The sequence below is a fragment of the Oncorhynchus mykiss genome, chromosome 27, assembly GCF_057628025.1.
Source record: "Oncorhynchus mykiss isolate SJ-2025 chromosome 27, ASM5762802v1, whole genome shotgun sequence".
Lineage (NCBI taxonomy): Eukaryota > Metazoa > Chordata > Actinopteri > Salmoniformes > Salmonidae > Oncorhynchus > Oncorhynchus mykiss.
The window spans coordinates 19709962-19726402 of record NC_143048.1 but is presented as its reverse complement, the minus strand read 5'-3'; the positions used below and the strand labels follow the sequence as shown (position 1 = coordinate 19726402).

The following is a 16441-nucleotide window of genomic DNA, read 5'->3' as shown; positions in this document are numbered from 1 at the left end:
TTTCACCGTCATCTGGAAGACTGTCCCCTTTACTCAGCAGAGGGAGGGAGAGCAGAGGGACGTTGAATCAGGTGAGAGGCATCCTCACCGCAGCTCCCTCCCTCCCCTCAGACTGACCATCAGATGCAGGCCATCAGTCTAGTAAAAAAGAAAAGCTAATTATTTTTGCTCACTCAGCTGTGTCTCACAAGTAATACAATCAAGTATTTAATACCAGTGTGATCATACCTACATTTAAATGGTCTGAGAAGAACAACATTGGCAGGGCAATTCAAGCATAGCCAATATACAGTGATATAATGTATTGGGCTTATAGCCTACTGCACAGACCTTATTGCTACATAACGGATTTTAATTGGTTAATGTTACATAGGCTTACATTTTTTAAGTCATGTTTAAAAATATATATAATCTGAGTGGTAGATCTTGGCTTACATTTTGACTCAGTGATCTTAACTGTTTTCACATCAGTCTGAAGTTTGTTGCATGAGTTTCAGAATTAATTGTCAGCATCCTGTTGTGTTGCTTTGAAGTGCTGATCTCGTGTCATTTTAGTCTGTTTCTGAGTGATGAGGCTAGATTTCTCCTGTTTGCGCAGCACTCCAAAAAAACTCCCCCTAAAAGTCGATCACTTTTTGCTTTGTTTATCTTCTGTCTGTTTTGTTAACAGGTTGTTTCTCGGGCTTGAATCTGGGCGTCAGAATCGGGGATGATGAATCAGTCAGAAAAGCCACAACAGCTGCCCTCTGATTGTCCCCTCTGACAACACATTGATTTTGGGGAAGGAACTAAGAAAAGTTCACATCCTTCAGAGCTGCCAGGCTGCTTTAAAAATAGAAATCTACAGTTGGGCTTTTTTTTCCCCTCTCTCTGTTTAAATATGGAGTCGTGCTATTTATACTCCTCAAGTCCTTTTTTAACCCTTGACCTATGATCTTCACCCATGCATCCTCAAAGGAATGGCTAACCTGATGTCTCTAATTATTTTATTTCATTGAGCCAGTGTATTCAATTTAGAGCCCTGCACGGGCATGAATTTTAAGCCCGAGCGCTACCCATGCCCGCAACGTTCAAGCCCTACCCTACCCAGGCCCAATTCAGAGCACAACAAAAGGCTCAGCTTCAGAATGTTAGTGATCAATTGAATGATACCTGAGCCCTGCCCGTACCCTAGTTATTGATGAAAAAGCAGACCCTACCCGGGCCCAACACCATGTATCATTTTGGGGCTCTTCGGGTAGTAGAGCTCTGATTCTATTGACCCAATGTCCCTAATAATGTCCATGTAACAATATGAAAATGACTATTTGACAATCATTTTAAACTTCTATTCACAAGTCAATCATATAGCTTAGCTTTTGATCTAGTTTCTAAAGTAGATTACACAACCTGAACCTGGAAAAGTGCTCTGTTGGTCAAGTGCTTAGACATCATAGATACTGTACATATTTGATTGTTGATATGGAGTGGATGTGTCATGTACTTTAAACCACTGTTTGTTTTAAACTGTCCTATGTATGGTTTTATCAGTCTTATTGTCTGTGGTAGTTGAGTCTGGCTGATTTGGGGTCAGTGTTTGACTATAGACCAGACTGGGCTGGCTCTGCTGTGCTTCTGTCACTGTCTGACAGAGTTCAGTCCAAACACTCCTGTGATTGAAAGAGAAAAGTTATGCTGTACTGACTGTACTGCTATTCCATTCAACAGGAGCAAAATGCAGAAAGAAAAGAGAAAATAGAGGTCAGTGAAGTCTGGTCCGCCGTGTGTCCACTCGCAACTGTGTGTGTGTGTGTTTTTTGCATGAGCCCGTATGTGTTTTCAGCTGGGGTCAAACAATGACACATCATCAGATGTCTGTTAGTGAGGGTGCTGATTTCTCCTTGTGGCCTGAAATAGAATGCTTGGTGGTTCATTGTGGATCCAACAGTCATCCAGCCATCTGGTTTCTGGCCCACGTTCAGAGGCTTTAGCAAAGGGCAAAACAAGGTGCAAAGGGAAGCTGTTAATTCACTGTTGATAAAGGGATACTTCCTCTGTGCCATTACAAGCCAACACAGAGCTTGTTTTGGTTTTCAGGGTTCTTTAATCCTTCACACCGCCCTTTTCTGTCCATCATCGTCCTCCGGCCAAAACACAGTCAGCGTGCAACGGACGCCGGTCTTACAATGATGGCATTTGCTGTATGTCCCAAATGACACCCTTTTCCCTTTATAGTGCACTACTTTTGACCAGAGCTCTATGGGCCCTTGTCAAATGTAGTGCACTATAAAGGAAATATCGTGCCATTTTGGATGCAGGCATTACCTCGGAGTGGTTGATAACTAACTAACGTTAAGCTAGCGAGGCGTGACACGTTTACGACTTGACCCTCTGACCCAGGGCTTGTCTGTGAAGTTCTATAATTAGAGCTTTTTAAACGCTCACTTTGAAGTGCAGGACACACTGATTTTGTCACCCTTCGTAAAACATGAGGTTTGATGATGTTTGCTTGCTGTGTGCTCCACAGTGGCCTTCTGTATATGACCTCTAACACACACACACACACACACACACACACACACACAGGAAAGCAGGCACACACACTGGAAATGAGTATCAATCACCTCAGCATAGTGAAAGATGAAGGAAGATGTAGTTTACAACGTATGTGATGGTCATACAGTTGCTTCTACACATTTCTATTTGTCTCTTGTTCCTAATGACAGATTCATCTGTCCCTTACTGAAAAGCAAAGGCAGTGTAGTTAGTCTTCACCTATATTTTCAACCTCTCCCTGACCTTCTATAATACTTACATGTTTCAAGCAGACCACCATAGTCCCTGTGCCCATGAACACCAAATCAACCTGTCTAAATGGCTATCGCTCTGTACCACTCACATATAGCCATGAAATGCATTGAAGGCTGGTCATGCCTCACTTCATCATCATCCCAGACACCCTGGACCCACTCTATTCTCACCTATGTGAGAATGCTGTTCATTGACTACAACTCAGCGGTCAACACCATAGTGCCCTCGAAGCTCATCACTAAGCTAAGTTCCCTGGGACTGAACACCTCCCTCTGCACCTGGATCCTGGACTTCCTGACGGGCCGCCCCACATTACTAATGATCTATCATGGTCCAAACACATCAACACAGTCGTTAAGAGGGCACAACAATGCCTCTTCCTCCTCAGGAGGCTAAAAAGATCCTCAAAGTTCTACAGTTGCACCATTGAGAACGTCTTAACTGGCTACATCACCGCTTGGTACTGCAACTGCTTGGCATTGGACCACAAGGTGCTACAGAGGGTAATGTGTACAGCCCAGTACATCACTGGGTCCGAGCTTTCTTCCATCTAGGACCTCTATACCAGGTGGTGTCAGGAAGACCTTAAAAATGTTCAGACTCCAGCCACCCAATCTCTGCTACCGCACGGTAAGCGGTAGCAATGCACCAAGTCTGGAACCAACAAGACCTTGAACTGCTTTTACCCACAAGTCATAATATTTCTAAACAATAGCTAATCAAATGGCTACCCGGACAACCTGCGTTGACAAATTTTTGCACTAACTCTCTTGCACTGACTCTATGCGCACACACAGGACTCTACCCACACACTCACATATACTTACACACACACACCCAACATACACCCACACATAACATGCACATATGTGCAAACTGACTACACACACAAACACTTTTACACTCACCAAATACACTGCTGCTACTGTCTTATCTATCCTGTTGCCTAGTCACTTTACCCCTACCGAAAGTGCCTTGAAAGTATTCAGACCCCTTGACTTTTTCCACGTTTTGTTACTTTACAGCCTTATTCTAAAATGGATTAAAGCAATCTACACACAATACCCCATAATGATGAGGCGAAAACAGGTTTTTATTTTATTTTTGCTAATGTGTATATATATTAAAAAAAACTACACCTTATTTACATAAGTATTCAGACCCTTTGCTATGAGTCTCGAAAATTGAGCTCAGGTGCATCCTGTTTCCATTGATCATCCTTGAGATGTTTCTACAACTTGATTTTAGTCCACCTGTGGTAAATTAATTTGATGGGCAATGATTTGGAAAGTCACACACCTATCTATATAATGTCCCACCCTTGACAGTCCATGTCAGAGCAAAAACCAAGCAATGAGGTCGAAGGAATTGTCCTTAGAGCTCCAAGACAGGATTGTGTCGAGGCACAGATCTGGGGAAGTGTACCAAAAAACATCTGCAGCATTGAAGGTACCCAAGAACACAGTGGCCTCTATCATTCTTAAATTAAAGAAGTTTGGAACCACCAAGACTCTCCCTAGAGCTGGCCGCCCGGCTAAACTGAGCAATCAGGGGAGAAGGGCCTTGATCAGGGAGGTGACCAAGAACCTGATGGTCACTCTGACAGAGCTCCAAAGTTCCTCTGTGGAGATGGGAGAACCTTCCAGAAGGGCAACCATCTCTGCAGCACTCCACCAATCAGGCCTTTATGGTAGAGTGGCCAGATGGAAGCCACTCCTCAGTAAAAGGCTCATGATAGCACGCTTGGTGTTTGCCAAAAGAAAGACTCTCAGCAAGATTATCTGGTCTGATGAAACCAAGAATGAACTCTTTGGCCAAGCGTCACGTCTGAAGGAAACCTGGCACCATCCCTACGATGAAGAATGATGGTGGCAGCATCATGCAGTGGGGATGTTTTTTAGCGTCAGGGACTGGGAGACTATTCAGGATCAAGGCAAAGATGAATGGAGCAGTATACAGAGATCCTTGATGACAACCTGCTCCAAAGTGCTCAGACTGGCGATGGTTCTCCTTCCAACAGGACAACTACCCTAAGCACACAGCCAAGACAACTAAGGAGTGGCTTCGAGACAAGTCCCTGATTGTACTTGAGTGGCCCAGAGCCTGGACTTGCACTTGATCGAACATCTCTGGAGAGACCTGAAAATAGCTGTGCAGCAACACTCCCCATCCAACCTGAAAGAGCTTGAGAGGATCTGCAGAGACGAATGGGAGAAACTCCCCAAATAAAGGTGTGCCAAGCTTGTAGTGTCATACCCAAGAAGACTCAAGACTGTAATCGCTGCTAAAAGTGCTTCAACAAAGTACTGAGTAAAGGGTGTGAATACTTATGTAAATGTTATTTCAGTTTAATTTAATACATTTGCAAAAATGTCTAAAAACCTATTTTTACTTGGTCATGGCACCAAAGGAGATGGCTGCCGTTTTACGATCCGTAACCAATTGTGCTATTGTGTATGTTTTTTTGCGTTATTTCTTACTTATTTTGTACATAATGTTTCTGCCACTGTGTGTTATGACCGAAAAGAGCTTCTAGAAATCAGGACGGCGATTACTCACCCCGTACTGGAGGAATACGTTTTCTTCGAGTCAGAGGGGAAGGATTTACTTCAGACACCCAACAAGGCCCTCATCCCCGTCACGCGCAGAAAGAGACAGAGCTATCGTGCCTTGTAAGGATCCGTTGCAGAGAGGGTAATCTACCTTTACCATCGGTTCTATTAGCCAACATACAATCAATAACATACAGTTGGAGGGTTTTAAGCTTTTTCTGCAGGATAGAACAGCGGCCTCTGGTAAGACAAGGGGTGGCGGTCAATGTATATTTGTAAACAACATATGGTGCACAAAATCTAATGACGTCTCAAGGGTTTGCTCACCTGATGTAGAGTATCATCATGATAAGCTGTAGACCACACTGTTTACCAAGAGTTTTCATCTGTATTTTTCGTAGTTGTCTATATACCACCATAAACCGATGCTGGCACTAAGACCGCACCCAATGAGCTGTATACGGCCATAAGCAAACAGGAAAACACTCATTCAGAGGTGGCACTCCTAGTGGCCGGGGACTTCAATGCAGGGGAACTCAAATCCGTTTTACCTCATTTCGACCAGCATGTTCAATGTGCAACCAGAGGGAAAAAACTCTAGACTACCTTTACTTCACACACAGACGTGCACAAAGCTGTCCCTTGCCCTCCATTTGGCAAATCTGATCATAATTCTATCCTCCTGATTCCTGCTTACAAGCATATACTAAAGCAGGAAGTACCAGTGACTCTATCAATAAGAAAGTGGTCAGATGAAGCAGATGCTAAGCTACAGGACTGTTTTGCTAGCACAGACTGGAATATATTCTGGGATTCTTCCGATGGCATTGAGAAGTACACCACATCAGTCACTGGCTTCATCAATAAGTGCATCGATGACATTGTCCCCACAGTGACCGTAGGTACATACCCCAACTAGAAGCCATGGATTACAGGCAACATCCGCACTGGGCAAAAGGGTAGAGCTGCCACTTTCAAGGAGCGGGACTCTAACCCAGAAGCTTAAAAGAAATCCCACTATGCCCTCCGACGAACCATCAAACAGGTAAAGCGTCAATACAGGACTAAGATCGAATCGTACTACACCGGCTCCGACGCTCGTCGGATGTGGCAGTGCTTGCAAACTATTTCAGACTACAAAGAGAAGCACAGCCGCGAGCTGCCCAGTGGTGCGAGCCTACCAAACGAGCTAAATTACTTCTATGCTCGCTTCGAGGCAAGTAACATTGAAGCATGCATGAGAGCATCAGCTGTTCCGGATGACTGTGTGATCACTCTCTCCGTGGCCGATGTGAGTAAAACTTTTGAAACGGGTCAACATTCACAAGGCCGCAGGGCCAGACGGATTACCGGGACGTGTACTCCGAGCATGCTCTGACCAACTGGCAAGTGTCTTCACTGACATTTTCAACCTGTCCCTGTCAGAGTCTGTAATACCAACATGTTTCAAGCGGACCACCATAGTACCTGTGCCCAAGAACACTCAGGTAACCTGCCTAAATGACTACTGACCCGTAGCACTCACGTCTGTAGCTATGAAGTGCTTTGAAAGGCTGGTCATGGCTCACATCAACACCATTATCCCAGAAACCCAAGACCCAACAGATCACAGATGATGCAATCTCTATTGCACTCCACACTGCTCTATCCCATCTGGACAAAAGGGACACCTATGCGAGAATGCTATGCACTGACTATAGCTCCGCGTTCAACACCATAGTGCCCTCAAAGCTCTTCCCTAAGCTAAGGACCCTGGAACTAACCACCTCCCCCTGCAACTGGTTCCTGGACTTCCTGATGGGCAGCTCCCAGGTGGTAAGGGTTGGTAACAACACATCCGCCACGCTGATTCTTAACATGCTGATTCTTAACATTGAGGCCCCTCAGGGGTGCGTGGTCAGTCCCCTCCTGTACTCCCTGTTCACTCATGACTGCGTGGCTAGGCACGACTCCAACACCGTCATCAAGTTTGCCGATGACAAAACAGTGGTGGACCTGATCACCGACAACAAGGAAACAGCCTATAGGGAGGAGGTCAGAGACCTGGCCGTGTGGTGCCAGGACAACATCTGCTCCCTCAGCGTGATCAAGACAAAGGTGATGATTGTGGACTACAGGAAAAGGAGGACCGAGCACGCCCCCATTCTCATCGATGGGGCTGCAATGGAGCAGGTTAAGAGCTTCATGTTCCTTGTTGTCCACATCACCAACAAACTATAATGGTCCAAACACACTAAGGCAGTCATGAATAGGGCACGAGAAAGCCTATTTCCCCCTCTGCTATCGGCACGGCAAGCGGTACCGGAGCGCCACGTCGAGGTCCAAAAGGCCTCTTAACAGCTTCTACCCCCAAGCCATAAGACTCTTGAACAGCTAATGAAAGGGCTACCCAGACCCCTCTTTTATGCTGCTGCTACTCTGTTTATTATCTATGCATAGTGACTTTAACACCACCGACATCTACATATTACCTCGACTAACCAGTGCCTCTGCACATTGACTCTGTACCGGTACCCCCTGTATATAGCCTCGCTATTGTTATTTTACTGCTGCTGTTTAATTATTTGTTACTTTTATTTTCTATTTTTTACACTTTTTTATTTTCTTTAAGCATTGTTGGTTAAGGGTTTAAGTAAGCATCGACTCGATACATGTTATTTTCTACTCCTTATATACAGACAGTATAGCCATTTTATTTTGACTCATTATTTTAATTTGTTATTCACTGTGTTCCTTGTGTTATAATTTATATATTTGTTTAAATGTATCTTATATTTGACTCTGCATTGTTGGAAATGGACCCGTAAGTAAGAATTTCACTGTTAGTCTACAACTGTTGTCTCCAAAGCATGTTACAAATAAAATTTGATTTGATATCTTACCGGTTTGTAATCAAAACTGAAAAGGCTTCCTTTTTAAGTGATTGTATCATGTAATGTTCCTCCTATATATGTATTTGACATTGAATGGAAAAACAATACATTTTCCGAAGAAACTACTGACTTCCAGGCGGCATCACATCCGGCCCATAGGGTGGCGCACAATCGGCTCAACGTTGTCCGGGTTTGGCTGGGGTAGGCCATCATTGTAAATAAGAATTTAATAAGAGTTTAATAAATAATGGTTAAATTAAAAAAAGTTGCAGTACATATTCCATGGACTCTCTCAGCGTGTAGTACCAGTGTCATCCTCTGTATGGCACTGTGTTCTCAGAGTTACTCTTGGCAGAAAGCTGGCCTGGCTCTATAGTGCCAGTCAGTCCCTATTCCACTCCACTGAGAGAGCAAGAAGGCGTGTAAAGCTTGATTGGCGCAGCATAGTTTTGCCTTGATAGGAATCTAGCCCAACAGAAACAGAAAGGGCTGGGACAGCACTGTAATTCCTCCTGCCTTCCTTTTTATGAATGGTCACTTCCTTTCCACTGAAAAACATTCCCCTCATGAGTTCCACTTTAAATTCACAGTATGTAGGTTAGTTTGGTAATTGTATTTTGGGTTTAACACAAACTGAATGTTTTGTAACACTAGCCTAGCACAAATGTATTTTTTCTCACATTTTTCCCTATGTAAATATTTGATTTATTGTAGTATTGTTAAAAGAGAAGAAATCCATAATGAATGCATTATTTTGTTTTAATCCGATTTAGCCTCAGACGTAATACACTGGGTGAAACTGAAGATGCCCTAAAGGAAGATTTATATTTTGTTGCCATAAATGTACATATTTCCCCTAGACCCCTAGGTTGTCTGAATATGTTTACAGTAGGTGTCCTTTTATGATTCTGGTGTCTCACTGGGACCAAAATGTATGTTCCTGAAATTAAAACGGGGAGCTTTGAAAATATGAGTAAAATTTGTTTCTCAAATTATCACACTTATTATCACCTCTGGGTTAAGAAATATCACAGTTGGAGAGAAACCATTTTCTCTGAAAATTACAAATCCCAAAATACTCATGAAACAATTAACCACAATTTACATTCATCTACAATTTAGGATGTGCAGGTGGAAATTCTCAAAATAAATAAAACATAGAAAATATAAGTGTGAAGTACGGTATAAGCTTGTACATATAGTTTTAGTATTATTTTTAATGTGTGTCTTGGTTGTGTGTGGGGCAGCCAGGCCAGGACTGTACTGTAGTTGTGTGTTTTTCCTCATCGCGGTTCGAGGCCCAGTCGGCTGCTGACCTCTGCTTGAGTCAATAACGGTGATCTCAGAGTAAAACCACACAGCAATCGAACAAGACATTTACTGAAATTTGTGCTCTCTGTATTTTCTGGAACCAAAAATACGTAAGTTGAAGGAATATGTATCTTTCTCAGTGGTTGGTTGACTCCACTGTGGGGACTCATTTTATGTAACTCCTAATAGCTTAGTCTCTGACCACTAAACCCCTTATCATTGGGATTTCACTGCCACTCATAGTTATTGGATTTTCTAAATGATAATGTTAAAATAAAGGAACTCGGTTTCACTGTTCTACATGGGTTGAGCGAATTCTTGTCACTTCAACCGGTTGTGCTCCACATAGGCCACTCTGTGTTTCTCAATAGAACAGATTTTACTTGTTACCTTGTCTCGTTACACTGGGTTACTTCACAGAAAGACCTCCATTATAGTTACCAAGCCCCCAGTGTGTTTCTCACTCCCTCTATTGTAGCCTGAGTGTGAACTGCTCTAGCTAACTGTTGGTTGAACCTCTGTTGTGAAGATGTGGAACTGTAGCCAACTGTCTTTAACTCTATCTGACTAGCTTCGGTGTGGCTTATTGTTGGGGAGCCCCTGTATTCTGCTGTGTGTTGTCCTCCTCTGGTAAACCCGTCTGATGTCTCTGTATAGGGCAGCGACGGCTCAGGGCTTGGCTGAGACGCGTAGCCCTCCATAGTTTTACCATGGTGAGGAAATTAATTAGTGACTCTTCTCACGACCTGAGTCAGAGAGCCGCCAGAGAGCCAAGCAGCCTTGCTACTGTACCGCCAGTTACATTGGAACACAGGACACTCAGGCAACAATAATATATCACCCGTATACACTGCTCAAAAAAATAAATAAAGGGAACACTTAAACAACACAATGTAACTCCAAGTCAATCACACTTCTGTGAAATTAAACTGTCCACTTAGGAAGCAACACTGATTGACAATAAATTTCACATGCTGTTGTGCAAATGGAATAGACAACAGGTGGAAATTATAGGCAAATAGCAAAACACCCCCAATAAAGGAGTGGTTCTGCAGGTGGTGACCACAGACCACTTCTCAGTTCCTATGCTTCCTGGCTGATGTTTTGGTCACTTTTGAATGCTGGCGGTGCTTTCACTCTAGTGGTAGCATGAGACGGAGTCTACAACCCACACAAGTGGCTCAGGTAGTGCAGCTCATCCAGGATGGCACATCAATGCGAGCTGTGGCAAGAAGGTTTGCTGTGTCTGTCAGCGTAGTGTCCAGAGTCTGGAGACGCCGTGGAGAACTTTCTGCTGCCTGCAACATCCTCCAGCATGACCGGTTTGGCGGTGCGTCAGTCATGGTGTGGGGTGGCATTTCTTTGGGGGGCCGCACAGCCCTCCATGTGCTTGCCAGAGGTAGCCTGACTGCCATTAGGTACCGAGATGAGATCCTCAGACCCCTTGTGAGACCATATGCTGGTGCGGTTGGCCCTGGCTTCCTCCTAATGCAAGACAATGCTCATGTGGCTGAAGTGTGTTAGCAGTTCCTGCAAGAGGAAGGCATTGATGCTATGGACTGCCCCGCCCGTTCCCCAGACCTCTGGGACATCATGTCTCGCTCCATCCACCAACGCCACGTTGCACCATAGACTGTCCAGGAGTTGGCGGATGCTTTTGTCCAGGTCTGGGAGGAGATCCCTCAGGAGACCATCCGCCACCTCATCAGGAGCATGCCCAGGCATTGTAAGGAGGTCATACAGGCAGGTGGAGGCCACACACACTACTGAGCCTCATTTTGACTTGTTTTAAGGACATTACATCAAAGTTGGATCAGCCTGTAGTTTGGTTTTCCACTTTAATTTTGAGTGTGACTCCAAATCCAGACCTCCATGGGTTGATAAATTTGATTTCCATTGATCATTTTTGTGTGATTTTGTTGTCAGCACATTCAACTATGTAAAGAATTTAATTTATTTTATTTAATAAAAATATTTCATTCATTCAGATCTAGGATGTTATTTTAGTGTTCCCTTTATTTTTTTGAGCAGTGTATATTTAGAGCTTGAATGAAAAGCGAACAAATTAAGGGGATTATATGGGATGTATTTCTATTATGAGAAGGATATAGATGGTTGTGTTTCTGTAGCCTATTGTCATAAATAAAGATGCAGTATTTGTTTCAAATTGCTGTCTTTTTTTAAATTGTGCATATGCAATCATATTGTAATAAAATAAGTTATTTGTCTTGTGTGTTTTGGAAAAGTGTAAATTGTTAATATTTTAAATGTGTTTAACTGCATTATCTGTTTGGGATTTTTTAAATGGGATTTTTTAGATGTCATTCTCTTGATATAGAGACTGCTGAATTGTGCCAGTTAAATCTAGATGAAAGTGCTCTTGAGGTTGCTACCAGTTATTTAAATGTAACCACCATTGTTATTGGACGATAATCATAAAGTTACTATGCTCCATTTCGATCGAGGATATTTTTAAGACTGGAATGAGTTACCAAATACATTTGTAAATAGTTACAAAAATACCAGTCTTTACTTTGGGCTGTGTTTGGAAGCTGAACAGAGAACTGTGGGCCTCTAAAGATGTTGATTAATTAGCTAGCTGTTGAACATGTGGTTGAACAGTGGTAACTTTGATTAAAGGAAGCATGGTCTTGCCAGTCGTGTGTAAGACATTGTGGCTGACTAGGAAGGGAATAGTTAGGGTTTTTTACATTAGAAACTTAGTTATCTGAACAACCAGTACATTTGCACTTACATCAAAATATCACCATATAAAGATTGTTGATGGTACATACTGCTTATTGAGGCACTCATGCCCCCTTCCTCATCCCTCTCTCTCTGTCTCTCTGTCTCTGGTCTTGACTGTGGCCTCTCCTGCTGGCTGGGGGGTCATGTGGGAGCATCTGCCAGGCCAACCGGTCCTGTTTCGTTCCTCTCCTCTCTATCTGGGGGCAGTGCTGCAGGATGCCGTTGGTAGTTAAGTGACTTCTGAGCTGTACGTATGTTTGAGAGGTTCCTGCTGAGCTGTGTAGACCTGGCTGCTTACCTCTGAACTACATGGACATGATCACATTACTGCCTGCCTGGTCCTGCCGATCAGCCTTGTAGATAGGCGTTCACATCCAGACCCTCTACCATGGCTCTATTGTTCTCTCCATCTCTCCTTCCATCACTCTCTCGTATAGCTTTCTCTCTTGCGTTATCTCTAACTCTAAAACATACCCATCCTCTCTGTCACCATATCAACCATCTGAGGCATTGTAAATACTGATATGCTGACATGTACTGCTGTAAACTAATATATCTGATTGCGGTGTGTGTTTGGTTGTTGTGAACTAGGTTGTCCGTTTGTATGCTCTTTGACACATCAATAAAGTGGGCCTACATGTGGGAAATGTCTCTTAAGGTTTGCACATTTGGACACATGAGAAATTTCAGTAAAGTTTGCTACCAACTATATTTTTATAAACGGTCCCCTGAGTGTCCCAAATGACGTCTCCTAAAACAAACCCCCCGTCACGGGTGGTTTGGGGAAAAGCCATTTTCACACAGGTTGGTTTGACCTCCCCTCAGCTATACAGCAGCGTTAATATATCAAGCAGGCGGGGAAACTGAGGAGAGGAGAGTGGTGATGGGAGATGCCTTGCCCTGCTCCGGCGCGCCATCTTTACCTGCGACTCAATCTGATGGCTTTTCCACAAATGTCTTGTGATACCTTGGGAAAACAGTCAATCTTGTGATACCTTGGGAAAACAGTCAATCTTGTGATACCTTGGGAAAACAGTCAATCTTGTGATACCTTGGGAAAACAGTCAATCTTGTGATACCGTGGGAAAACAGTCAATCTTGTGATACCTTGGGAAAACAGTCAATCTTGTGATACCGTGGGAAAACAGTCAATCTTGTGATACCGTGGGAAAACAGTCAATCTTGTGATACCGTGGGAAAACAGTCAATCTTGTGATACCGTGGGAAAACAGTCAATCTTGTGTTTTTTTTCTTTGCAGTGTATAATAAGGGTTCTTTTAATTTGTTTTAACTTTGTCCACTGGGATCTCCTTTTTGTCTGGCACTTTCTAGCTCTCTCACTCTCTCTCAAAAAATACATATTTAAGGACTTTAATGGCATTGGAAACATATGTTAACATTGCCAAAGCAAGTGAAGTTTCAAATGTCATATGTGTAAATAGTTAAAGTACAAAAATACACATATGGGTTGTATTTACAATGGTGTTTGTTCTTTGGTTGCCCTCACTGGTTGCCTGTCACAACTCTTGGTGCTGATGGCACACTGTAGTATTTCACCCAATTGAAATGGGATTTTATCAAAATTGGGTTGTCTTTTGTGGATCTGTGTAATCTGAGGGAAATATGTGTCTCTAATGTGATTATACATTTTGCAGTATTTACTAAATACCTAACTAATCACACAGAATTACACATACACATAATTAAATCATAACTTGATTACAAGTTACGTCATAATGGAAAACATCCTTAGTGGGCGGAACAGATATGACAGCTTGTTACACAAAAGAAAAGGGGCTGGGTTTGAGTGAAGGAGCGGGAAGACTGAGGAACAAAGACCGAAGCTGTGCTATCGTAAATACAGTATCTTATACATTCTAAATTACCGCCCATTTGGAAAAGGAAAATGCAATAAATATTTACTCTGTGCTGCACTTCGGTAGGTTGGTGGTAGATGGAAGGCCGTGTTGCCCAACCGAGTCCTTTGAAGAATGTCTCTGGTTGTCAATTGGATACGTTGTAGTAACATCGTTGTGAGGTTGACGGGATACTCTGTCTGTTCCTTCCTAACCTGCTTTTGCAGCTGCTGTTGCTATCTCAACGGCTAAGAGGTATCACTTCTGTAGTGAATAAGAGTTCAATGTTCATACCATTCGCAACCAAAGCTCACGCTGATGTTGGCTTCATTCTGTAGTTATCTGAACCATTCTGACATCGGACCGTCGTCCTCACATCCTCGGAACATGAGGTTATATTGTCGTCAAGGGCTTATATATGAAGGGAGAGGAGGGCGTGTTAGAAGTCTTATAGCCCATGTCCCTTCACAGGGGCAGGCCACTGATTGAGCAGCCCTATCTTATGAAAACCCAAATCTCACATTTTAGAATCTAAAATCACATTTCATTCCATCACGAATAATTTCATATTCAAACATTTAAATTGAACAACAATTCCATGTGAATCCGATAACTCTGATGTGTAGACTTTCCACTGTAGAGTTTGTCATCTTATCATTGATGAGAATGTCTCAGATGACAACCGAACTGACATCATATTTATTAAGTACCACCACATATGTTCAATTGTTCGGTTTACCAGAATATAGTTAATTTCTCCCCCACCTTCTGATGTTCTCAGAATCTCTATGTTAACCAAGGATTTTGCAAATGTAACCTCAGTAGGGTAGAGAGAGGAAAAAGGGGGAAGAGGTATTTATGACTGTCATAAACCTACCCCCCAGGCCAACGTCATGACACTGATGTTTAGGCTGAAGTATTTATAGTTGTTTTGTGCTCTAGGGCAGCGGTTTCTAGATGGAATTTGTATTTCTGGTCCTGGCAACTGGAACTTTTTTGGAACACTATTATTTTTGTCTTACTGAGATTTACTGTCAGGCCCCAGGTCTGACATAATCTGTGCAGAAGAAATAGGTCCCGCTGTAGGCCCTCCTTGGTTGGGGACCGAAGCTCCAGATAATCAGCAAACAGTAGACATTTGATTTCAGATTCTAGTAGAGTGAGGCCAGGTGCTGCAGACTGTTCTAGTGCCCTCGCTAATTTGTTGATATATACAGTGCCTTGCGAAAGTATTCGGCCCCCTTGAACTTTGCGACCTTTTGCCACATTTCAGGCTTCAAACATAAAGATATAAAACTGTATTTTTTTTTGTGAAGAATCAACAAGTGGGACACAATCATGAAGTGGAACGACATTTATTGGATATTTCAAACTTTTTTAACAAATCAAAAACTGAAAAATTGGGCGTGCAAAATTATTCAGCCCCTTTACTTTCAGTGCAGCAAAATCTCTCCAGAAGTTCAGTGAGGATCTCTGAATGATCCAATGTTGAACTAAATGACTAATGATGATAAATACAATCCACCTGTGTGTAATCAAGTCTCTGTATAAATGCACCTGCACTGTGATAGTCTCAGAGGTCCGTTAAAAGTGCAGAGAGCATCATGAAGAACAAGGAACACACCAGGCAGGTCCGAGATACTGTTGTGAAGACGTTTAAAGCCGGATTTGGATACAAAAAGATTTCCCAAGCTTTAAACATCCCAAGCAGCACTGTGCAAGCGATAATATTGAAATGGAAGGAGTATCAGACCACTGCAAATCTACCAAGACCTGGCCGTCCCTCTAAACTTTCAGCTCATACAAGGAGAAGACTGATCAGAGATGCAGCCAAGAGGGCCATGATCACTCTGGATGAACTGCAGAGATCTACAGCTGAGGTGGGAGACTCTGTCCATAGGACAACAATCAGTCGTATATTGCACAAATCTGGCCTTTATGGAAGAGTGGCAAGAAGAAAGCCATTTCTTAAAGATATCCATAAAAAGTGTCAGATGAAACCAAAATTGAACTTTTTGTCAACAATGCAAAACGTTATGTTTGGCGTAAAAGCAACACAGCTGAACACACCATCCCCACTGTCAAACATGGTGGTGGCAGCATCATGGTTTGGGCCTGCTTTTCTTCAGCAGGGACAGGGAAGATGGTTAAAATTGATGGGAAGATGGATGGAGCCAAATACAGGACCATTCTGGAAGAAAACCTGATGGAGTCTGCAAAAGACCTGAGACTGGGACGGAGATTTGTCTTCCAACAAGACAATGATCCAAAACATAAAGCAAAATCTACAATGGAATGGTTCAAAAATAAA

The 16441-nt window shown here is 42.9% G+C and overlaps 1 protein-coding gene across 17 annotated transcripts in view; it reads left to right on the top strand.

Moving 5' to 3' along the window:
• The window catches only part of LOC110507115 (BCAS3 microtubule associated cell migration factor), a 361308-nt gene that overhangs the window by 101331 nt on the left and 243536 nt on the right, over window positions 1-16441 (top strand). For 7 of the 17 annotated variants that reach the window (XM_036965505.2, XM_036965502.2, XM_090223474.1 and 4 more), the window contains exon 16: window positions 1708-1740. The exons of the other annotated variants lie outside the window; for them this stretch is intronic. In XM_036965505.2, the coding sequence (XP_036821400.1) occupies window positions 1708-1740 (33 nt within the window). The remainder of the gene's footprint in view (window positions 1-1707; window positions 1741-16441) is intronic. 17 annotated transcript variants of the gene reach the window in all.